General features: G+C 41.0%; 1 protein-coding gene across 7 annotated transcripts in view; it reads right to left on the bottom strand.

Annotated features, from left to right (window-relative positions):
* Positions 1-27217, bottom strand: part of LOC126419898 (protein bric-a-brac 1-like) — a 459260-nt gene that overhangs the window by 259342 nt on the left and 172701 nt on the right. The window contains exon 1 of one of the 7 annotated variants that reach the window (XM_050087168.1): positions 4678-4709. The exons of the other annotated variants lie outside the window; for them this stretch is intronic. Coding sequence (XP_049943125.1) covers positions 4678-4694 — 17 coding nt within the window. The 5' untranslated portion in view covers positions 4695-4709. Of the gene's footprint in view, positions 1-4677; positions 4710-27217 lie in introns of those variants that run through there. 7 annotated transcript variants of the gene reach the window in all.

Here is a 27217-nt window from a genome sequence, read left to right as displayed (position 1 = left end):
GGAGGGTCTAAACCAGAGGCTCAGACGACTCTGCGACTATAATGGTTGCAAATTCATCGACCTCCGTTATTGGGTGGAGAACTGTAGGGCCCCCCTAGACAGGTCAGGCGTGCACTACACACCGGAAGCAGCTACTAGGGTAGCAGAGTACGTGTGGCGTGCACACGGGGGTTTTTTAGGTTAGAGGGACCCCCCCTTGGGCGAAACGATAAAATACCTGACGGCTTACCAGAGAGGACATTATCATCGTTGATAAAGAACGTCCGTCCTCAGAGACCAAAAACAGGAAAAGTTAACGTAATATTGATAAACTGCAGGAGTATCCAGGGCAAGGTTCCTGAATTAGTATCTCTTATTGAAGGAAATAGTGCGCATATAGTATTAGGAACGGAAAGTTGGTTAAAACCGGAAGTGAACAGTAACGAAATCCTAGACACAGAATGGAATATATACCGCAAGGATAGGATAAACGCCAATGGTGGAGGAGTATTTATAGCAGTAAAGAATTCAATAATATCCAGTGAAGTTATTAGCGAATGCGAATGTGAAATAATCTGGGTTAAGTATCAAAGGTGGGTCAGATATGATAGTCGGATGCTTCTATAGACCACCTGCATCAGCAACCGTAGTAGTTGAGCGCCTCAGAGAGAACCTGCAGAACGTCGTGAAGAAGTTTCGTGATCACACTATTGTAATAGGGGGAGACTTCAATCTACCAGGTATAGAATGGGATAGTCACAGAATCAGAACTGGAGCCAGGGACAGAGACTCTTGTGACATTATCCTGACTGCCTTGTCCGAGAATTACTTCGAGCAGATAGTTAGAGAACCAACTCGTGAAGCTAACGTTTTAGACCTCATAGCAACAAATAGACCGGAACTTTTCGACTCCGTGAATGTAGAAGAGGGTATCAGTGATCATAAGTCAGTGGTTGCATCAATGACTACAAGTGTAATAAGAAATGCCAAGAAAGGAAGGAAAATATATTTGCTTAACAAGAGTGATAGGGCACAAATCGCAGAATATCTGAGTGACCACCATCAAACGTTCATTTCTGAGGAAGAGGATGTGGAACAAAAATGGAAAAAATTCAGAAACATCGTCCAGTACGCCTTAGATAAGTTGGTACCGACTAAGGTCCAAAGCGAGGGGAAAGATCCACCGTGGTATAACAATCATGTACGAAAGGTACTACGGAAACAAAGAAAGCTTCATCATAGGTTTAAGAGTAGTCGAATCATAGCTGATAAGGAAAAGCTGAACGAAGCGAAAAAGAGCGTAAAGAGAGCAATGAGAGAAGCATTCAACGAATTCGAACATAAAACATTGGCAAACAATCTAAACAAGAACCCTAAAAAGTTTTGGTCATATGTAAAATCGGTAAGCGGATCTAAATCCCCTATTCAGTCACTCGTTGACCACGATGGCACCGAAACAGAGGACGACCGAAGAAAGGCAGAAATACTGAATTCAGTGTTCCGAAGCTGTTTCACTGCGGAAAATCGTAACACGGTCCCTGACTTCAGCCGTCGCACGGACGCCAAAATGGAAAATATTGAAATAAACGATATCGGAATTGAAAAACAACTGCTATCACTTAGTAGCGGAAAAGCATCCGGACCAGACGAGATACCCTTAAGATTCTACAGTGATTATGCTAAAGAACTTGCCCCCTTTCTATCAGCAATTTATCGTAGATCGCTGGAAGAACGTAAAGTACCTAGCGACTGGAAGAAAGCGCAGGTCGTTCCCATTTTCAAGAAGGGTCATAAATCAGATGCGAATAATTATAGGCCTATTTCGCTTACGTCGATCTGTTGTAGAATAATGGAACATGTTTTGTGTTCTCGTATCGTGACGTTCTTAGATAATACAAATCTCCTTCATCATAACCAACATGGATTCCGCAAACAGAGATCATGTGAAACTCAGCTCGCCCTATTTGCCCAAGAAATTCACAGTGCCGTAGACACTGGCGAGCAGATTGATGCCGTATTCCTGGACTTCAGGAAGGCATTTGATACGGTTCCGCACTTACGTTTAGTGAAAAAAATACGAGCTTATGGAATATCGGACCAGGTTTGTGATTGGATTCAGGATTTCCTAGAAGAAAGAACACAACATGTCATTCTTAACGGTTCAAAATCTGCAGATGTAGAGGTAATTTCGGGAGTACCGCAGGGAAGCGTGATAGGACCTTTATTGTTTACAATATACATAAATGACTTAGTTGACAACATCGGTAGCTCCGTGAGGCTATTTGCAGATGACACGGTTGTCTACAAGAAAGTAGCAACATCAGAAGACTCGTACGTACTCCAGGAGGACCTGCAGAGGGTTAATGCATGGTGCGACAGCTGGCAGCTTTCCCTAAACGTAGATAAATGTAATATAATGCGCATACATAGGGGCAGAAATCCATTCCAGTACGATTATGCCATAGGTGGTAAATCATTGGAAGCGGTAACTACCGTAAAATACTTAGGAGTTACTATCCGGAGCGATCTGAAGTGGAATGATCACATAAAACAAATAGTGGGAAAAGCAGGCGCCAGGTTGAGATTCATAGGAAGAATTCTAAGAAAATGTGACTCATCGACGAAAGAAGTAGCTTACAAAACGCTTGTTCGTCCGATTCTTGAGTATTGCTCATCAGTATGGGACCCTTACCAGGTTGGATTAATAGAAGAGATAGACATGATCCAGCGAAAAGCAGCGCGATTCGTCATGGGGACATTTAGTCAGCGCGAGAGCGTTACAGAGATGCTGAACAAGCTCCAGTGGCGGACACTTCAAGAAAGGCGTTACGCAATACGGAGAGGTTTATTATCGAAATTACGAGAGAGCACATTCCGGGAAGAGATGGCCAACATATTACTACCGCCCACATGTATCTCGCGTAATGATCACAACGAAAAGATCCGAGAAATTAGAGCAAATACGGAGACTTACAAGCAGTCGTTCTTCCCACGCACAATTCGTGAATGGAACAGGGAAGGGGGGATCAGATAGTGGTACAATAAGTACCCTCCGCCACACACCGTAAGGTGGCTCGCGGAGTATAGATGTAGATGTAACAACCATTTATGGCGCAACTGACGGAATATGTGACACTGTTGGCTGAGATTTCCCGTAGGAGTTCAGCAACCTAAACACTAATCGATTCTGTATTTGCACCCGTGACACGAAAAAAAAAAAAAAAAAAAAAAAAATACATGTAATACCTAATAATACGAATTTTGTAACAGGATCTAAACTCTGTGAATAATGAAACGTAATATGCGTTACTAACCAAAGACGCACGAGAATTTCAAGAAACAGCTGTTATTTGTTTCCAGATAGAGGCTATTTGTGGTGCATTAAAGCTACCATCAGTAAATCGAGAGTTGGGCCTGCAACTGAGGTAGAAATTCATTTTTGTTTCTGCCAAGATGATCGTTAAGCAAAGGCAGGGCAAAATCTTTAAGTTCTCAAAGAAATCAATACAGATATATTTAAGGGTTAAAATTATACTGCAGCTTTCGTATCTGGTATATCCGAAATATTAACCTTTCAACCAATTAGAAGCTTACCAAAACCAACAATAAAAGGGCGTACATTACTTAGTTACACATTTTGACGACAAGGTTAGTACAGCCTGAAGCCTGTTTCAGGGCAGCTGAATATCATTTTTCTTTACTTGATGGGTCGTTCTACTACCCCTTTCATCGACAGTGCGTATTGGGGAACGTTTTATACATAAGACTTTCTAATTAGTGTGAAGGAAAAATTCGTAATTACGTAAAGATAAATACGTAACTCAGTCTCATATGATTTAACTAAACGGTGGAAAACTTAAATGATAACTGCAGAATTTGAATTAGAAACGGGGTCCCTATGACGTTAAGTTTTCCATTATTGCAACGTGTAGTCGCTGTGCCCAGTGTAGATTAAGAAGCATGAATAACAACTATGAAGACTATCAGTGAACCTGACAATGCAGTTATCAACACTCTTTCTAAAATATTGGAAGTCAAATGTTACGACGTTTAAAACGCATATAGCCAGTTGCCAATATCATTAACACAATATGGCGTTACATAGGGCGTCGCACGAAAAACTGGCCCCGAATGCAGACTGCGCGCCAGGTACGCACGAACTGTTAACCGCCACGACCGGAACAAACTGATGAACATGTAATAATAAGATAATACATAAATAACAGTTAAGCTAACGCAAAGGTGTATATTTACATAATCACCACAGCTTTGAAACAATACACAACTGGTGCGCGACAATGAGCAGTCTAGTACTCGGAGTCGGTTTTTGTGCTCTACCTTACACAACATGAGATTTTTATGCGAGACATGAGATTTCTATGCAAGGCCTGACCTCCCACCCCCCACCCCGACGAGCAAATTTTTTTGGCGACAAAAATTTCGAATTAAAAAAAACATATTAGAGATGCCAAAGTGTGAAATTCATATCGCCGCACTAACGTGTATTAAGTAAATAACCACTGCCGCTATCGTCGCACAAAAACCGGTGTTTTGAGAATTGCGTGTAACGCTTGAGAGTGCCTGGCATAAGAGCGTCTCAGAGCTGGCGAGAAAAGCTTTCTTAGGCTTCATAGGCCGCTGTGTGGCGCACGCATGACAAATCTACTCTTTCCGGAGATAGCCAAGACGTCAGCTTACCTCCCTGTAGGATACATAGCGTCCCGTCAATGGCGTCAGCTGCCACAAACCGCCGGGAGCTGCTGCGGGCTGTAACAGACTGCGTAACGTCACGCGCCGACGTCGCCATCTAGTACCCATACGCGAAACGACGCCCGCTGTGTTACGTCACGTCCGGCTGGGCGCTTCGACCGACCGTGAGACAGGGCAGAGGGGAGGCCGCACGAAAATGGCCGTTACAGCCAGCTGCGCGTTACAGCTCAAGCGCATTTGCGCCGATTAAAAACACCGCTATATCCTCCAGTGAGCAGGCGCTTCATTACACCTGGCACTGTCACGATGCCTACTGTAATATGTTACTGTTGCTGTTTCAATTACAGCAGTTATCCGTGGTAAATCTTTCGCAACGTTTAACCAATCTCCAAGAATTACGCAGTCCATGTTGTAAATTACGGATTATATTTATTGTTGGGTGTTCCACCTGATCTGCGATTCGGCCGCTCTGCGGAAACCCGTATCGTCTTTGTGGAAAAACGTGAATCAGTCATACATTTTACACGATCTATGTCTTCTGGCGACACTGGATGCTGTTATTTTGGCAACACATAGTTAACGTCTCGCTTGTATCTTTGATTCTTGTTCCCTCTTCCCTCGTTGTACCCATATTCTGTTGAAGAAAGTAAAAATGTTATTTATGAACGAAAATTGTCCTACGAAAGACTTGTAAACCGAAATCGATCAAACAGAGAAACAAACTTGTCTAGAAATCTATAATTTCTATTTACATGAGTAAGTATGAAATTGTTCTACGGACAGCGACGGAAGACTTAATGACATTGGTTCACTGTGGAACTTGATGAAATTATAATTCTCACGGTATGTTGTCCGAACAATTACTTCGTATCTTAATGACCCTGCTTTTGGTGTATCTGCTGCGCGGTCTAGGGCGTCTTGTCACGTTCCGGGCGGCTCTCCCGTTGGAGGTTCGAGGCATTCCTTCGTGTGTGTGTGTGTGTGTGTGTGTGTGTGTGTGTGTGTGTGTTTTGCCAGTGGGGTAATTTAGTTTAAATTGGATTAAGTAGTGCGTAAGCTTAGGGACCGATGACATCAGCAGTTTCATCCCATACATAGGACCTACCACAAATTTCGAATTTTTTTTGGTGTATTTATTGGTGATTGTGGTGTCTACCCTATAAGCGCCACCGTTCCACAAGATTTCCTTTCGGAACCGACACTGTTTAACATATTTATCTGACGTACCAGACTTACTTACATCCAGTCAACATGGCTTCTTTCGCTGATAAAGCGATATATTACCCTGGCAACAACTTAGCGGACATTCATGACAAACTCCACCGGGCTGCACTGCCGCCTCAGAAATGGTTCACGGCACCGCAGGTCAAGATGAATGTGGACAAAAGTAAAGTTTAGACAAGAAAAAGCCAGGATTTACATACACCACTGTTGCTATTCTGTGAAGGTATTCCTTGGGCTGACTTCGCCAAACACCTTTGAGTTCACCTTGATAAACGCCTTATCTTAAAAAACAAATAATCGACGTGGCAAACAAAGCTAACAGCGTATTAGCTATCTTATATCACTCAACAGGAAAAGTATCCTACTTTATAAATCAATAACACGACCAGTCACGGTATATGACTGCCAGCAATAGGGGGACATGGCACACCTACGCATCCTCGCAAACTTACTTCAGGCAATTCAAAATAGGACATTGCGCGTCATATAAAATGCACACAACGATTCACAAGGGCATACAAATAAACACTGTTCCAAAGGAGATTCGATCTATATCTTCCTTACTCTATTAACACACTCATTTGTCAATCATCGAAGTATGATCGCAATGACTTGCACAAACATAAACATCCCAAACTGTTATTGTTACCGTGTCGGCAATCCACTCTGAGGCTGTCTGCGACAGGCAATTTCCTAATCCGTATCATCCCATATTTATGTATGTTGGCAGACGCGTCATTAAGAATAACGTTTATTTAATATTGAGAATTGTAACTGTAATATTGAACATTTTAAATAATGTTTTGTTCTTTTTATTCCACAATGTATGTATGTTGCCCAATACTTACGTAGATGGCTATTCCTAAATCTATCATTTTACTAATGATCCAGCTCTTGTAACACAAAACCTGTATCCATGTTCAAAAACCATCTGTATCTTGTCATATTGTAGGGTTTTTATTGCCTCCGTTGTTTGTTGTTGTTGTTGTTGTTGTTGTTGTCGTCTTCAGTCCTGAGACTGGTTTGATGCAGCTCTCCATGCTAATCTATCCTGTGCAAGCTCCTTCATCTCCCAGTACCTACTGCAACCTACATCCTTCTGAATCTGCTTAGTGTATTCATCTCTTGGTCTCTACGATTTTTACCCTCCACGCTGCCCTCCGTACTAAATTGGTGATCCCTTGATGCCTCAGGACATGTCCTGCCATCCGATCCCTTCTTCTAGTCAAGTTGTGCCACAAACTTCTCTTCTCCCCAATCCTATTCAATACCTCCTCATTAGTTACGTGACCCACCCACCTAATCTTCAACATTCTTCTGTAGCACCACATTTCAAAAGCTACTATTCTCTTCTTGTCCAAACTATTTACTGTCCATGTTTCACTTCCATACATGGCTACACTCCATGCAAATACTTTCAGCCGGCCGGAGTGGCCGCGCGGTTAAAGGCGCTCCAGTCTGGAACCGCACGACCGCTACGGTCGCGCAGGTTCGAATCTTGCCTAGGGCATGGATGTGTGTGATGTCCTTAGGTTAGTTAGGTTTAAGTAGTTCTGAGTTCTAGGGGACTTATGACCACAGCAGTTGAGTCCCATAGTGCTCAGAGCCATTTGAACCAAATACTTTCAGAAACGACTTCCTGACCCTTAAATCTATACTCGATGTTAACAAATTTCTCTTCTTCAGAAACGTTTTCCTTGCCACTGCCAGTCTACATTTTACATCCTCTCTACTTCGACCATCATCAGTTATTTTGCTCCCCAAATAGCAAAACTCCTTTACTACTTTAAGTGTCTCGATCTAATTCCCTCAGCATCACCCAAGTTAACTCAACTACATTCCATTATCCTCGTTTTGCTTTTGTTGATGTTCATCTTATATCCTTCTTTCAAGACACTGTCCATTCCGCTCAACTGCTCTTCCAAGTCCTTTGCTGTCTCTGACAGGATTACAATGTCATCGGCGAACCTCAAGTTTCTTATTACTAATCCATGGATTTTAATACCTACTCCGAATTTTTCTTTTGTTTCCTTTACTGCTTGCTCAATATACAGATTGAATAACATCGGGGAGAGGCTACAACCCTGTCTCACTCCCTTCCCAACCACTGCTTCCCTTTCATGTCCCTCGACTCTTATAACTGCCATCTGGTTTCTGTACAAATTGTAAATAGCCTTTCGCTCCCTGTATTTTACCCCGCCACCTTTAGAATTTGAAAGAGAGTATTCCAGTCAACATTCTCAAAAGCTTTCTCTAAGTCTACAAATCCTAGAAACGTAGGTTTGCCTTTCCTTAATCTTTCTTCTAAGATAAGTCGTATGGTCAGTATTGCCTCACGTGTTCCAACATTTCTACGGAATCCAAACTGATCTTCCACGAGGTCAGCTTCTACCAGTTTTTCCATTCGTTTGTAAATAATTCGCGTTAGTATTTTGCAGCTGTGACTTATTAAACTGATAGTTCGGTAATTTTCACATCTGTCAACACCTGCTTTGTTTGGGATTGGAATTATTATATTCTTCTTGAAGTCTGAGAGTATTTCGCCTGTCTCGTACATCTTGCTCACCAGATGGTAGAGTTTTGTCAGGACTGGCTCTCCCAAGGCCGTCAGTAGTTCTAATGGAATGTTGTCTACTCCCGGGGCCTTGTTTCGACTCAGGTATTGCCTCCGTGACAAATGTTTTACTATTTATGCGAAATGATATGTATAAGGAACCTCGAGTTGGGCCGGCCAGTGTGGCCGAGCGTTTCTAGGCGCTACAGTCTGGAACCGTGCGACCGCTACTGTCGCAGGTTCGAATCCTGCCTCGGGCATGGATGTGTGTGATGTCCTTACGTTAGTTAGGTTTAAGTAGTTCTAAGTTCTAGGGGACTGATGACCTCAGAAGTTAAGTCTCACAGTGCTCAGAGCCATTTGAACCACGGGTTGGGGCACTACAAAATAAATCAGTAGATATTACAAAAACGGATGTATGTACGCTCCACATCTGTTCCTAAATCACAGGACCGATTTCAACTAAACTTAGCACACATATCCCTTAACTGTCAGGCAACAATCTAAGTGGGGATGAAACCACGCACCTAACACAGCTCAAGAGAGATAATGTCACAAACACTGAGATGCGTAAAAAAAATGCATGGCGCACGAAATTTTAGGCGTTGCGTAGAGACGTTTACAAAGTCGCGATGCGACATATAATTGAAAAATATATATATATATATATATATATATATATATATATATATATATATATATATATATATATATATGAAATAAGCGTACGGCATTGTTGCCCCGGAGGCCCCATTCGAGGGAGTTCGGCCGCCAAGCGCAAGTCTTATTTCAGTCGACGCCACATTGGGCGACTTGCGTGCCGGTGATGAGGATGAAATGGTGATCAGGGCAACACAACACCCAGTCCACGAGCGGAGAAAATCTCCAAACCCGGCCGGGAATCGAACCCGTCGCCGCTGCACGAGAGGCAAGCACGTTACCACTCAGCTAAGCAAGCGGACATATAATTATAAATATTATTTATAATAAAGTTGTAAATCAAACAAATATTACAGAGAACTTGTATTTTGCACGCTATGTTTCCTAATTCGGATACGGCACTTGCAGTCCCACATTATGCATGCGCAAAGGTGTTTTCTTACGAATACATAGAAATAAATTTTTTTCGGTATTACACTAGAAATACGGTTCATTTTTTGTTTTCATTTCTAATAGAAAATCGGCAAAATGCGTACACGACCAGCGACAGAGCTAAATTCTCATGCCTATAAATCGTGTCATTAGCAGCATCCACTTGATCTCAAATATTTTCACGTTCCGCTTGATAAGAAAATACTAAATTAAAAATTAATGTTTTGTTGCGTTCTTAATGTTCCGTTGACAAGATGTATACTTCTTGGGTGCTTTTATGTTCATCTAATCGGGTAACGAAAATTTGTTTAGGCCTACTTTTTTTGTTTCTTCCTTCCGTATGATACCTTTTTATGTCGGTCGGTACGCAACACCTTGTTTGAGTTTCTAGTCTTGAGAATGATCGTTAATATGACACGAAATCATCTATGACTTTTCCACACTGTCATATGTAAAGTGTACAACGGACGGTGGCTAGCCGACATACTGTTTAATAGCAACGAGGGACAATAATTTCAGACACTTGCAGTGCTTCATGAACTACAGCTTGCTTGCGTTTGACAATGCATCACAAGACAGAAGCAAGGAGTCCATCAGTAGGTGATTTACGAAGTTCAGTGCACACATTTAAAAGTCCGCTAATTTTAAACAGGGAAGCAGGATGTGGGCGACGCAAGTGCCGCTAGGGAGAGGAATGGTGCAGTTAAGCAAGATTTGTAACAAGTGTCTACCTTCGATTCGAATTCTGAGAATTCTTTTCTGAGAATAATTGTACGCAGCTCTGAGAATTGCGTCATCATTCTGTTAGAAAAATGTTGTTAGAAATATGGAGTGTCAATTGTCTCACTCATTAGTTCGTGGTTTCATAGAACACCTACAAATTTTAAAAAAATATTTATTTTTAAAGTATGCAAAGAACATTCTTTTGTGTTCTGAAGTTTAATTGGGCAGAGAGTGAGGGAATGGTATTACTCGGTAATACACTATTGCACTTGTGGGCAATGGTGTCAGAAAGCTTGGGAGCCACTGGTCCAAATGTATTTCCGCCGTTAACTGAGGGTGTATGGAAAGATGAGAGTGGGAACCCTATGCCACCAACGTACATGTCGCATAAGGACATCTAAGACAAGGAGAAATCAGGGCTCGTACGGAAGCATATACAGGGGATTCAAAAAGTTGCGCGCAGACTGAAAGAGCTGATAGAGACGTCGGAATACAACTTTGAAAGAGGAAGTATCTTTGACAGTGAAAATTATGGAATGTCAGGAAAAACGAGGAGAATCAACGCGCGCGCGCCGGTAAGATAATGTACTGCTTCTGTGCACGTACAACTGCTTATCATTCAAGCGCGTTCCGTCTGTTCCCACGCCGTTACGCACTTGTGTATCAGTTGCTGCGTACGGTACTTCCGCTTTCTATTCGTGCACTGAGATCAGAACGTAAGGTACAATTGCATGGGCACGTCGCCATCCTGATCTATGCTTCTTCATTTTTTTGAGGGTGGTGGTGGTGGGGGGGGGGGGGGGGGGGGGGGAGCGGATATAAAAATACTCGTGTTAAGTGGCACATGGCACCAGATCCCGACGAAAAAATGCTTTTCGCCAGGATATTTGGAGCGTCTAATGAGGTACGTATGGTGCCTCGTGTACTTGATAGAGTTACGCCTATTATGACTGTATTAAACATGATGGCTGCTATTTTGAACACCTTATGTAATATTCAACATTGTTGAGAACACAGGGCATTATCTTTGCTGAATTGTGCATTCACTTGCTTTGTTGTTCCTAACATTCCAAAGCTATCTACTGGCCCAGGATTACTTCCGAAATCAATGAAGTTTTATTTTTACTTCTCTATCAGCTCCTTCAATACGAGCGCAATCTTTTGAACCATCCCGCGCAAAGTCGTTTCTCTGTCCCTACATTTTCTAGTGGCACACGGAAGTGAGCGATCAGCAGTAGTACAAGGTACCTCCGTCATGCACCATATGGTATATGCATGTAAATGTAGATGTACCGATTCCAGGAAACCGCTAAGATGATGACAAAGGATTCAACCGCTTATTCCTAAAAGAAGAGATAGTACTTAAGAGCTAGAACTTGATGTCGTATCCATATAATAAAACTGTAATGTCAACCGTCGTCCCTGTCTGTCTGTACACGGTGATCTCCAAAACTACTAGACGGCTTTTCATGGGGTTTTCACAGGTAAAGTGAGCCTCATCGAAACCGGAACACGAAAAAAAAGTAATTTAAAGTTTTATCTAAAACTTTCAGCTTAGTAGTTCGAAAGTTTAATCATAGTGACGTAGTACACCTAAGAGCGAATAGATGCCGATGTTAGTTTTTTTAACTCAGTGACATGTATTTTCGGAACTGTACGCCAGCGACAGAATTTAGCGTCGCAGTCTTATCTTTACGAATACAAGCTAACACTGAATTTTCTTGGCAAGTATTTAATGATTTCGCGTTTCTGTGTTAAAAACTTGACGACGTTGCTTTGCTTCTTTCAACAGGTTTTTATTTACATAATTTGATAGGACAAACGAATTTATTAGCTTGCTTTATGATTACATTTTGATTTCGTTTTAATTACGAATAAAAATGCCAAGATATCGCACGGCTAGATCTTTCTTGCTGTCTCCGATGTTACCGAGGCAGACAAGCTCTCCGTTTATGCCGCCAATCAAACTATTTCAAACGCTGAATACAAAGAAGGTTTACAAGCCAAACGTAAATTACACGCGTACGAAGTCTCGGGCAAGGACATAAATAAATAGCCGACAGAGCTGATATTCTCAGCTGGTAACATAATATGAATGAGAAACTGGAAGGGATGTTACCCTATAAGTCCCTACAAGGTCAAAGGCGAAGATCATTCTTCAGAACTGGCAGACCTATATTGCTAGGCAGTTCCCCTCACAACAGCTACAAAGCCAAACTCCATAGGCAACCACAACACTGAGAGCTACTCCATCGACAACTGTAACGAATGTTGCTCGAGAGGCGAAAACCGTTGTCCACATGGTCCGTAAATTTCAAGAAGTGCAGACTCGAGCCATAGAAACCGCCTTATGAGGAAATACTGAGCTTGCCGATATCAGCCGTCTGCTGTGACGTCGTCATAATGGCGGCCAAAACCACTCATCGAAATTCTAATTATGTAAAATTTGCGCCATAAGAATTAAAGTTACTCTCACGATATCATGTTCATTGACTTTTTCAAATTACAACCAACATTTCACCTTTCAACTTAACCTAGCCCCCGGCCTATGCTAGATCAGGCTGTTACCGTAATCCATATTCCAAAAGAGTAATACAGAAGCAAAATAAATTATGGGTGTTCCGTCTCTTCGCGCACGTAACACGTCACACACAACATGGTCACCTCCTAGGTCAAAGACGACGTTCGGTACCGGTAAATTCAACCAACCTCACCGAGTGAAATTTCGCCGTGGAAAGATACTAGACTCGTAATCGGAAGGGAGGCGGTTCAAACCCCCGCCCGGCCATTCAAATCTAGGTATCCGTCGTTTTCCTTCGCCGTTTAAGGCAAATTCCAGCATGGTTCCTCTAAAACGGTGTTTTCCATCTTTCTGAGGCCATTACACCAGAGTGTCATCAGATATTAACTGGTACACCCCTAACATCATACCGCTATGGTCGCAGGTTCGAATCCTGCCTCGGGCATGGATGAGTGTGATGTCCTTAGGTTAGCTAGGTTTAAATAGTTCTAAGTTCTATTTGTGTGGAAGTGAAACATGGACGATAAATAGTTTGGACAGGAACAGAATAGAAACTTTCGAAATGTGGTGCTACAGAAGAATGCTGAAGATTATATGGGTAAATCACATAACTAATGACGAGGTATTGAATAGGATTGGGGAGAAAAGGATTTTGTGGCACAACTTGACAAGGAGGAGGAACCGGTTGGTAGGACATGTTCTGAGGCATCAGGGGATCACAAATTTAGCATTGGAGGGCAGCGTGGAGGGTAAAAATCGTAGAGGGAGACCAAGAGATGAATACACTAAGCAGATTCAGAAGGATGTAGGTTGCAGTAGGTACTGGGAGATGAAGCTCGCACAGGACAGGGTAGCATAGAGAGCTGCAGCAAACCAATCTCAGGACTGATAACAACAACAACAACAACAAGTTCTAGGGGACTGATGACCTCAGAAGTTAAGTCCCCTAGTGCTCAGAACCATTTGCACCCATCATCATGAACACTAGCGCCCAATTACAACTTTAGGAAGAAAAAGAATTTTTCTATGAACGCTTTTTTTAATGACGAGAGACTAATGGTATTCATTTTTTGTTGGAGTTCTGTTAATCCACCAACTAATGAGACTACGACACAACCAAGAAATAATACGTCTGTGAAACAACTGGTATTTGTTATTTTATCCATGCTGTAGAAAGAAATCAATATTATCAAAACTGTTGCTAAAATTGATGGCTATAAGCCATAAATAATTGATCGCGTGTACAATAAAATTAAAGATACTAAATCACCTGCGATAAATTCACAACCAACAACAGAAAAAATATTTGTATGTATTCCCTTTCTAGGCCCAATCTCATACCAAACCGCCTGTCTTTTCCGAAGCACATAAATTCAAAGAAGTTTCCGCACCTGTAACACTGTGCTACATAACACTGATCGCAGCGCCAAAACCACCAGCCTAGGTGGGCCTAGAAAAATTAGGTATATACAAGATTATTTGTGACAATTGCCCCAGCGTTTATCTTGGACAGATCGACAGAAGTTTCAGTGTAAGATATCCTGAACATATGGACGCCTTTACACTAAAAAAATTAAGTAAGTCTGCAATAGCCACTCACACGAACCAATGTGTGCGCACTGTTTCGAACAGTGACGTCTTACAGATACTGCATACCATTACACAAAGACAAGAAATGCATCTCTTAGAGGGACTACACCCAATATACATTCATACCCCCAGCTCACTCCAATACATTCTGGAGCTACGCAATAAACAGTTTCTCCATAATTTCCTTGGGCTGTTCACAGAAATCAAACGCAAACTGGGGCTCTAACAATCACATCAGTGCAGTTTAAGATATCGTAATTGTATAAATATATACTATTAAGATGAACTAATGTGTTGTTCTTATCCCACCATCTGCTGTTTTAATTTTTTATTTCCTGCTACTAACTTACAAGAAACTGGTACAGGCATGCGTATTCAAATACAGATATATGTAAACTGACAGAACACGTCGCTGCGGTCGGCAACGCTTATATGAAAAGTGCCTGGCGCAGTTGTTAGATCGGTTATTGCTGTTACAATGGCAGGTTATAACGATTTAAACGAGTTTGAACGTGGTGTTATAGTCGGCGCATGAGCGCTGGGGACACAGCATCTCCGAGGTAGCGATGAAGTGGTGATTTTCCCGTACGACCATTTCACGAGTGTACCGTGAATATCAGGAATCCGGCAAAACATCAAATCTGCGACTTCGCTGCGACCGGAAAAAGATCCTGCAAGAACGGGACCAACGATGACTGAAGAGAATCGTTCAACGTGACAGAAGTGTAACCCTTTCGCAAACTGCTGCAGATTGGAATGCTGGGCCATCAACAAGTGTCAGCGTGCGAACCATTCAACGAAACATAATCGATACGGGCTTTCGGATCCAAAGGCCCACCACTCATGTATACTTGATGACTGCACGACACAAAGCCTTACGCCTCGCCTGCGCCCGTCGACACCGACATTGAGCTGAAAACATGTTGCCTTTTCGGACGACTCTCGTTTCAGATTATATCGAGCGGATGGACGTGTACGGGTATGAAGACACTCTCATGAATCCATGGATCCTGCATGTCAGCAGGGAACTGTTCAAGATGGTGGAGGCTCATTCATGTCCATTGTGTAGTCCGACGGACTTGAGCAATTCCAGCAGGACAATGCGACACTCCACATGTCCGAAATTGCTACACAGTGGCTCCAGGAACACTCATCTGCGTTTAATCACTTCCGCTGGCCACCAAACTCCCCAGACATGAACATTACTGCCTTACAACGTGCTGTTCAGAAGAGATCTCCACCCCGTCGTACTCTTACGGATTTATGGACTGACCTGCAGGGTCCATGGTCTCAGTTCCCTCCAGCACTCCTTCAGACATTAGTCGAGTCCATGCCACGTGGTGTTGCGGCATTACTTCGTGCTCGCGGGGACCCTACACGATATTAGGCAGGTGTACCAGTTTCTTTGGTTCTTCAGGTATATGTGTGTGTGTGTGTGTGTGTGTGTGTGTGTGTGTGTGTGTGTGTGTGTGCGCGCGCGCGCGCATATATATCTAATTTACAGTATGCAATCAGTTGGCTAAAAATTGTCTTATCTTTTAATGGTAAGTTTACTCTTAGAGAGTAAAATTTTTTCTGTTTTTAACATGTTGAATTCTGGACATCACACACATCATTTTATTCTTTTTACATCCTTGTTAACAGGTAATGAGTGATAGCTTTGTATCTTTGTTTAATGGTAAACTCTGCACTGTAAACAAAAACATCAAGTGTCTAGCACATGGGTGATGCTTAACACGGGCATTTAAAGTATTAAGTGTGCCACAGTAATTTATTTGCAGTATTTGTGCTGTGTGGAATTCAACAACCAGGAAAACCACATGGTCTTCAACAAAACAAATACTGGATCTTATGTAAATCAACGCAACTATTTTACATGTAAGCACATAGCGTAATTTTATTAATGAAACAAAGGGGTACTAAAGACTCAAATATTCTTGTGTAGTGTGAAATGAAATGTCGTGTGGCTAGGGCCTCCCGTCGGGCAGACCGTTCGCCTGGTGCAGGTCTTTCGATTTGACGCCACTTCGGCGACCTGCGTGTCGATGGGGATGAAATGATGATGATTAGGACAACACAAAACCCAGTCCCTGAGCGGAGAAAATCTCCGACCCAGCCGGGAATCGAACCCGAGCCCTTAGGATTGACAGTCTGTCACGCTGACCACTCAGCTACAGGGGGTAGTGTGAAAGCAGACGACGCGCTGTTGATCAAAACATCTGTGCAAACTAAAAATATTTGCTATCTGACGATGGGCATGGTAGCCCGAAACTGGTTACGGCACTAAAATAAAACATTTAAATAGTATTTGCGGCTGGTTGCATCATTCGCCAACCAAAATTGGGACTGCTTATTTCTGACCTTTTTTTTCTAAAATGATGAGGCAATTCTCAATGTGAGTGCTATTATCAATCTTTATCAGAAAAGAAAGCTAACTATCCACATTTAGAATATGCACTTGTTACAAAACATGCTTCCTCTGCACCACTCCTCTTCCTAGCGATACTTGCTCCACCCACACCCTGCACCCCACTTAAATTCAGCCACGCTAAAATGCGTCTATCTGTAATCACTTGATTACTTACTTTTCAATTGGTACAAACTGGAAGACTCCAGCCTGCCAATGATTTGTGTCTGACCTCTGTCACTAACAACAACAACAACAATAAAAATACAAATACAAGCAATAATAATAATAATAATAATAATAATAATAATAATTCCCGTGGAGGCCCGGGAAAAGAATAGGCCTCCGGTATGTTCTGCCAGTCGTAAAAGGCGACAAAAAGAACAAACCACTAATAGGGCTAACCCCCCTTTTAGTGTGATTACTTGGTTCAGGACAGAACTAAAGAAGCCTCGGACAAGCGCCGTTATGGTCGGAGACGACGCTTGAACCCTATGCCCGCCCACAATGGTAACGACACTGCTAGCCAACTGGAAAATGATTTAAATCCAAATAGGGGTGTTTTGCAGGATATGCTTCCTGCAACCACCCTAGAAGGAAAACAAAGACAGAGGATGAGATGGTCAGATGAAGTTAATCGACACCTCATGTTCTGTTATTACCAAGCAACAAACCTAGGAACCAACACAACTGGATACAGATCACAAGTATACACAACATTTATTACAAGATACCCAGAATTAAAATTTTTAACATAACAACGACTAGCTGATCAGATCCGTGTAATAATCAAAAATAACAGGATACCCCAGTCATAATTAGAAAACATTAAACAACAAGTACAACAAATACTGGAACAAAATAATGTGCAATCAGAAGAAGAAGAAGAAGAAGAAGAAGAAGAAGAAGAAGAAAATACAGTAATGGACTCAAACATCCTAGAGCAAACAAACAAAGAACAACACGCATCAATTAAACAGTCAGAGGAAAACGAAATCTTAAGACAGCCACCAGAGCAAGCACAAATAGAACACGAAGTGACACACATGTTAGATATAGAAGAAAAATTTCAGCTGACATATATAGAATACAAAGACACAAATACAGACACTAGACCATTCTTGCATAGACCGCCAAATAACCCACAAGTCGAAACAACAATAAAAACTATCAACACAATCATACACAACAAAATAAATGAAAACACAACTATGGAAGAGTTACAACTACTGGTTTATATAGGAGCACTCACTACACTAAATATACACACTAGGCAGAGATCAGAACCAACCAACCAACACACAGAAGAAACCCACAAAACCAGCATGGCAACACAGGCTACAGATCAGAATAGAAAAAGTGAGAAAAGACATCGGACAGCTAACACAATTTATAAGAAATGAAATGTCAGAAAAAAACGAAAAAGGTTAGGTAAAATCTCACAACAAGAAGTGATAGAGCAATTAGATGAAAAGAAGCAGAAATTACAAGCATTGGCCAAACGACTTAGAAGATACAAAAAAGGTGAAAATAGAAGGAAACAGAACCAAAGATTCAACACAAACCAAAAGATATTTTACCAGACAACATAACACACACATTAAAATAGACAATCCACCAAACATAACAGACATGGAACACTTCTGGAGCAACATATGGTCAAACCCGGTACAACATAACAGGCATGCACGGTGGATACAGGCAGAAACAGATACGTACAAGATGATACCACAAATGCCTGAAGTGATAATTTTGCAACATGAAGTCACCCAAGCAATTAATTCTACTCAATTGGAAAGCCCCTGGAAAAGATAGAATAACAAATTTCTGGCTAAAGAAATTCACCTCAACACATTCACATCTAACTAAATTATTTAACAGTTACATTGCAGACCCATACACATTTCCTGATACACTTACACATGGAATAACTTATCTGAAACCTAAAGATCAAGCAGACACAGCGAACCCAGCTAAATATCGCCCCATAACATGCCTACCAACAATATACAAAATAGTAACTTCAGTCATTACACAGAATTTAATGACATACAACAAAGAACAAAATTATAAATGAAGAATAAAAAGGCTGTTGCAAAGGGGCACAAGGATGTAAAGAGCAACTGATAATAGATGCAGAGGTGACATATCAAGCTAAAACTAAACAAAGGTCGCTACACTATGCATACATTGATTACCAAAAAGCTTTTGATAGTGTACCCCACTTATGGTTACTACAAATATTGGAAATATACAAAGTAGATCCTAAATTGATACAGTTCCTAAACATAGTAATGAAAAATTGGAAAACCACACTTAATATCCAAACAAATTCAAATAACATCACATCACAGCCAATACAGATTAAGTGTGGAATATACCAAGGAGACTCATTAAGTCCTTTCTGGTTCTGTCTTGCTCTGAACCCACTATCCAACATGCTAAATAATACAAATTATGGATACAATATTACTGGAACATACCCACACAAAATCACACATCTGCTATACATGGATGATCTAAAACTACTGGCAGCAACAAATCAACAACTCAACCAATTACTAAAGATAACAGAAGTATTCAGCAATGATATAAATATGGCTTTTGGAACAGACAAATGTAAGAAAAATAGCATAGTCAAGGGAAAGCACACTAAACAAGAAGATTGCATATTGGATAACCACAGCGACTGTATAGAAGCGATGGAAAAAACAGATGCCTATAAATATCTAAAATACAGACGAAAAACAGGAATAGATAATACAAATATTAAAGAAGAACTAAAAGAAAAATAGACGAAGATTAACAAAAATACTGAAAACAGAACTGACAGCAAGAAACAAGACAAAAGCTATAAATACTTATGCTATACCAATATTGACCTACTCATTTGGAGTAGTAAAATGGAGTAACACAGACCTAGAAGCAATCAATACACTTACACGATCACAATGCCACAAATATAGAATACATCACATACATTTAGCAACAGAAAGATTCACATTAAGCAGAAAGGAAGGAAGGAGGGGATTCATCGACATAAGAAACCTACATTATGGACAGGTAGACAATTTAAGAAAATTCTTTCTAGAACGAGCAGAAAGTAGCAAAATACACAAAGCAATCACTTATATAAATACATCGGCTACACCACTGCAATTTCATAACCACTTCTACAACCCTTTAGATCACATAACATCAACAGATAGGAAGAAAGTAAATTGGAAAAAGAAAACACTACATGGCAAGCACCCGTATCATCTAACACAGCCACACATCGATCAAGACACATCCAACACATGGTTAAGAAAAGGCAATATATACAGTGAGACGGAAGGATTCATGATTGCAATACAGGATCAAACAATAAACACCAGATATTACAGCAAGCATATTATTAAAGATCCCAATACCACAACAGATAAATGCAGACTTTGCAAACAACAAATAGAAACAGTAGATCACATCACAAGCGGATGTACAATACTAGCAAATACAGAATACCCAGAAGACATGACAATGTAGCAAAAATAATACATCAACAGCTTGCCTTACAACATAAACTTATAAAACAACATGTTCCCACATACAAGTATGCACCACAAAATGTACTGGAGAACGATGAATACAAATTATACTGGAACAGAACCATTATAACAGATAAAACACCACCACATAACAAACCTGACATCATACTCACCAATAAAAAGAAGAAATTACCAACTAATCGAAATATCCATACCCAATACTACAAATATACAAAAGAAAACAGGAGAAAAAATTGAAAAATACATCGAACTGGCTGAGGAGGTCAAGGACATGTGGCATCAGGATAAAGTTGACATTATACCAATTATACTACCAACTACAGGAGCCGTACCACACAATATCCACCAGTACATCAACGCAATAAAGCTACATCCTAACTTATATATGTAACTACAGAAATCTGTAATTATTGACACTTGTTCAATTACCCGAAAGATCCTAAATGCAATGTAACATATACCGTACAGTTAAAAGGAAGTCACGATTGATCAAGGTCCGCGTCACCTACCATTTTTAACCAGACATAACGTCTGAGACAAGAAAGAAATAATAATAATAATAATAATGTGCAGGCCCTATATTACGTGTAGCACCCATTACATAGTTACTGTTTGTTGAGCTGTAAGTTCGTTTATTGTTGTGAAATGAGTAAGAAAGCAATTTATCGTCTATTACAGGAACTACCAACAACTCCGATATGTGATGCTGGATTATGTGACTCAGTTCACTATCAGATGCATGGTACATAGCACGCAATATGCGTGTGCTGGTTGGAGTTAGAATATGCGAGGAAGAAGTTCATATATTCACTTCACAAGCTGCAATTTCACCATATTGTGTCTCGCATTTGTACTACCATCTGGAAATTGAGGGGGGGAGGAATTATTGTGAACTCTTGTAAGCATTATTACAGTCTTACGAGATAGCAATTACAGTACTGACCTATTAAGGGTAATTTATATTCGCGACGAAAACGCAGTTGAACCCCTTTGTTTTACACCTCAGTAACTATAATTGCATACCTCGGGGGTAATTAACCCCGCGTTTGAAATCACTACTCTAAAAGGACACAGTTGATTTCCTTCTCTATCTGTTCCCTTTCTGAGTTTGGGCGCCGTCTCTAATGATCTCGTAGCCGACAAGACATTTATTCTGATCTTCTCTTTCTTCCCATTATTTTAATGACGTTTACACCGATCAACTTATTGACGAGGAACCCTGCAAAACTTAACTGGTCCCAGAAAGTCGTCAATTATGCATATCACCATCATTTGACTTATTAAGGAAAGAAATCAAAATATTATATGATGCGGAGCTTGAGTATGTAATTAAGAGCCGTGAGAATGATATATTGAAAACTCGTTGTAAACAAATGACACCACTATGTAGTTTACAAACGTTTCAATAACACCTGTATCTTTCCGAACGAGCTCTGATTTCCCTTTTTTTATCATGGTGATCGTTTCTCCTATGTAGGTAGGTGTCAACAAAATAATTTCACATTCAGAGGATAAAGATGGTGACTGGAATTTTGAGACAATATTCCGCCGCAACGAAAAACGCCTTTCTTTTAATGATGTCCAACACGAATTCTGTATCATTTTAGTGACACACTCTCCACTATTTCGCGATAATACAAAACGTGCTGCCCTTCTTTGAACTTTTTGATGTTTCCGTCAATCCCATCTGGTAACGATCCCACACCGCACAGCAGTATTCTAAAGAAAAAAAAAAAAAAAAAAGAAACGACGGACAAGCGTAGTGTAGGCAGTCTCCTTAGTAGATCTCTTACATTTTCGAAGTGTCCTGCCAATAAAACGCAGTCTTTGGTTAGCCTTCGCCACAACATTTTCTGTGTGTTCATTCCAATTTAAATTGTTCGTAACTATAATTCCTAGGTATTTAGTTGAATTTACGGCCTTTAGATTTGACTGATTTATCGTGGACCGAAGTTTAAAAGATACCTTTTAGCATTCATGTTGATGACCTCACACTTTTCGTTATTCAGGGTCAATTGGCAATTTTCGCACCCCACAGATATTTTCTAAATCGTTTTAAAATTTGTTTTAATCTTCTGGTGACTATTAGTCAATAAACGACAGCCTCATCTGCAAACAATCTAAGACGGCTGCTCAGATTGTCTCCCAAATCGTTTATATAGATAAGGAACAGCAAACGGTCTAAACACTAACTTGGGGAACGCCAGAAATCACTTCTGTTTTACTCGATGACTTTCCGTTAATTACTACGAACTGTGAGCTCTCTGGCAGGCATTCACGAATCTTTATTGTATGTCCACCCTTTTAGCAGAACGCCTCTGGGACGACGGCCGTTTACTATCGTGACAAGAAATAAAAACACCTACAGCCGTCCTTATGATTTTATTTTGTCGCTACCAGTTACGAAGCTTCACTGCTGGTAACTCGCATCAAAACAGCTTGAAGATGACGCAATGAAGCTTCGAAACTGGTAGCGACAAAATCAAATCAAATCATAAGGGCAGCTGTAGATTTCTTTATTTTTTTGTCACGAATCACAAATCCAGTCAAATAACTGAGACGACATTCCATAAGTACGCAATTTCACTACGAGCCTTCCGGAAATCCAGAAATATGGAATCAATATGAAATCCCTTTTCAACTGCAGTCAACACTTCATACGAGTAAAGTTGTGTTTTACAAGAACGATGTTTTCTAAATCCATGTTGACAGTGTCAATAGACCGTTTTGTTCGAGGTAATTCATAATGTTCGAACACAATATATGTTCCAAAATCCTGCTGCAAATCGACGTTAATGATATGGGCCCGTATTTTAGTGGATTACTCCTACTACCATTCTTGAATATCGGTGTGACCTGTGCAACTTTCCAGTCTTTGGGTATGGATCTATGATCAAGCGAACGGTTGTATATGATTGTTAAGTATGGAGCTATTGCATCGGCATACTCTGAAAGGAACCTAATCGATATACAGTCTGGACCAGAAGACTTGCTTTTATTATTGTGACTTAAGTTGTATCACTATTCCGAGGATACTTACTTCTACGTTACTTATGTTGGCAGCTGTTCTTGTTTCGAATGCTGGAATATTTATTTCGTCTTATTTTGTAAAGGCATTTCGGAAGGCTGTGTTTAGTAACTCTGCTTTTGCAGCACTGTCTTCGATAGTATCTCCATTGCTATCGCGCAGGGAAGGCACTGATTGTGTCTTGCCGCCTATTTAGTGGTACCCAAAACCCAACCACTTTTTGGCGCAAGTCGAGGAATCTGCAGTCTACACGGTCACAGGATCGTCTGAGCCTTGATTCAGACCATCCACTCGGCTCTTTGTACCAGAGGTCCGCAATCGGTCCTGTCGACTATGCTGCTTTCACCTCGCAAGCAAGACTGGCAGCCTTTACCACTTCTGATAGCCGCTGGAAATCAGAGAGAATCTCTTCTGATCCAAAGTGACACACAACATTGGTACCGATGTGGGCCATCGCCTGCAGTTGGCTGCACCCTGTGGTCTTCATGGCATCCGAGCGGACCCGTTCCACGTCTGGAATGGCTCCACCAGGTATACACACGGAGTGCACATTGGCTTTCTTCCTCTTCTTGGCAGTCATATCCCTATGGGGCCACATTACGCACCTAACGCTGGAGCTCCGAACCATCAATAATCGCAACCTCTGTGATTGTTCGGATCTTGCAGGCTGAGAGGTTTCCTCTCAAACAGGACAGGCGACGGCATAGTGTATGTGGTTCAACAGCTGTGCAGCTAGACATCTTATTAAAATAAATCAAAAATTATGAAGGGCAAAATCTGCAAGTTACTTTTCGCATTCTATGACGAAGGGTATAGCAAGACTAGAAACTTTTTTTTTTTAATGTTGGTGTTTTCATTCCGAAGACATTGGTGCAGCTCTCAACGCTAGTGTATCCTGTGCCAGCCTCTTCATCTGCGGTAACTACTGCAGCCTACATCCATTTGGACCTGCTTACTATACAAAGGAAAAGGAAAGGCGTACAATACGACGCAACAGTAAGTCGCAGGAGGCTGATTGTTGCTGTGTTCTGAGAAAACTTCATATTTGCACTGTAGCCGCTGTGCCATGTCTATGGGCGCAGCCGTTCACAAGCAGCGTTGGTTAGAAGTGCTTGCTATGGCATCGTAGTCACTAAGTGAGATTCGGGTAGTTTTACGGTACAACTTCGCGCGTAGTTTAAACACAGACCAGTGCTTTGAAGATATGACTCTTCCACTTCACATTCAGGTAGTACAGAGAATTCCAAAGAGGAAATTTCACTCTGAAGGACGCTAAGAGAACGGGAAGTCCACGATCACCAGTTACAGAAGATATCGTTCGATTTTGTACGATCGCTTGCAAACTTTGTTGTCTCTGGATACCGCTAGACTGGCGGAAGATGACACGACGTGTGACTTATTGCCAAGAGATGTTAAAGTAATGGCTGTACTATTATGAAGTGCCGACTAAGACTCAACAAAGTTTGCGTCTTTGAAGATGATTGCACACCTGTAACTGTCAGAAAATCCTGATGAGTAAAGAAGAAAATGATAGCTTTTTTTTCCAAATCGATTGGAATTGTTGAGCGTAGGGTTTTGGACACACAGAAGACCGTCACAGCTAAGTGGTACATTGAACAGTGCCTGCCAAAGTCATCCAATCTTTGAAGAACCTGCGACCGAAGTCAAGAATGGACACTTGGTTCCTCCATCACGACGCTCCAGTTCACCGCGCCAAAGCATACACCAAATATTTCGGGTATTGGACTGAAACTTCTTGAGCACCCTCCTAACAGTCCAGTACTTGCTCCTCGTGACTTTTCACTGTTCTCGCATGTGAAAATGAAGCTGAAAGGAGTGCAGTTTTCAAGTGATGAGGACCTCCGAAGGACTTGGAGCATCGACTGTGGCTTGCTTCCTTCAGAAACTTGGAAGAATTGGTTTAGAGATTGGTTTCGCAGGATGGAGACGTGTATCCAATGTGACGAAAATTACTTCGAAAAAATTAAATAAATGAAGCTGTATTACAAAACTTTCCTAGTGCCCCTTGCATTCATGCCAACGGCCTTGCCGCAGCGGTAACACAATCTCCGTGAGATCACCGAAGGTAGCGCTGTCAAGTTGGCTGGCTCTTGGATGGATCACCGTCCTTGTCTGCCGAGTGCTGCTGGTAAGCGGGGTGCGCTGTATCTTTGACTTCACTGAGAAGTAGCGGCTTCGGTCGCATGTTACAACGGCCGGGAGGCCGGTGTGCTGATCACATGCTCCTCCGTATCCGCATCCAGTGACGCCTAAGGGCTAATGATGACACGGCGGGCGGTAGTTTAGTTTCTGTATTCCAATCTCGCTCTTCCTCTACAATTTTTATCTCCCACAATTCCCTCCATTACGAAATTGACGATTCCTTGATGAATTAAAATGTGTTCCACCAACTGATCCCTTCTTTATTTTCCTCCCAATTCTATTCAGTGCCTTGTAATTAGTTTCACGATATACCCATCTAATGTTCAGCATTTTTTTTTATAGCGCGACATTTCAAAAGCTTCTATACTCCTCTTATGTGAACTCCTTATCGTCCGCGTTTCACTTCCGTACAAGGCTGCACTCCCGACAAAAATCTTTAGCAAAGATTTCTTAACACTCAAATTTATTAAAAACTTCAATAAACAGAATTAATGTTCCACAATAATATTTATTTAATAGTTCTTTAAGAACCGGCTCTCGGCTTCCTAGGCCACCATCAGGTAAATTGATCTGACAATGACCTAGGAAGCCGAAAGCCGGTTCATAACGAACTACTAAATAAACATTATTGTGGAACATTACTACTGTTTATTCAAGCATTTAATGTATCTATGTTCCTGTAGGAATCGTTGGAATATCCAAAAATACTTAAATTAGTACTAAATGTTAACAAATTACTCTTTTTCAGAATTTTTTTTCTTGCTGTAGCCTGTGTGCATTTCATATCCTCTTTTCTTCGCCCACCGTCGGTTATTTCGCTGCCCAAGTAGCAAAAGCCATCTCCCTTTCTAGCCTTATTCCTTCAGCAACGCCTAATTTAATTCGGTTACGTTCCATAGTCTTTGTTTTACTTTTCTCGATGTTTATCTTACAACTTATTTTCAAGGCGTTATCGATGTAGTTCAACTGATCTTCCAAGTGCTTTGCGGTCTCTAGCAGAAATCCAATGTCATTTCTTCTTCGTGTGCTGTACTTAGCATATTTTTCCTTCGTTTCCTCACAGCTTGCTCACTAGACACCTATAGAATAACAGTGTGTGAATGTGCAAGCTGATAAAACGCACATTGGTGGATTGATTTCTCATGGACACCAAGTCACATTCTACAGTGACAGTATCAACATACTGGTCTCTCGTTGGGAGAATGTGTTCGTCGCCACGGTGACTACGTTGAGAAATAAATATGTAGATATGAATATACAAACGAAAAATGTTAATACCGTCTCTGGTGACGGAATGGAGTGCTGATGCACTATGTGAATCATACCTAAAGTTGTTTCCTACAAAATGACACATTTACCGGGTCTGTAAAGTCCTTTTTGACTCACCTTGTATAAATATTTAACTTTTTTATGGACTCTAAAAATTTTAATTTCTGTTTTCATAGAAACTATTCGAGAGATTTGTACAAAATTTTCTGTTTAATCTCTTTGCATATAGTAAGCTTCTCTCATCAGGTTTTCTGAATATATCGAATGGTGGAATTTCAGTAATTTTTTAATTTTAATTATGTAAGTATAGCATAAAATTCACGCAAAATTCCGAACACTTTGTAACGTATCTAATTTACACTCACACTTAAAATTTACTCTTGCGATTGGGTTTACAGAAATATGTGAT

The sequence above is a fragment of the Schistocerca serialis genome, chromosome 9, assembly GCF_023864345.2.
Source record: "Schistocerca serialis cubense isolate TAMUIC-IGC-003099 chromosome 9, iqSchSeri2.2, whole genome shotgun sequence".
Classification (NCBI taxonomy): Eukaryota; Metazoa; Arthropoda; class Insecta; order Orthoptera; family Acrididae; genus Schistocerca; species Schistocerca serialis.
The sequence above is the reverse complement of the archived record's forward strand: the minus strand, read 5'-3'. Positions and strand labels throughout refer to the sequence as shown.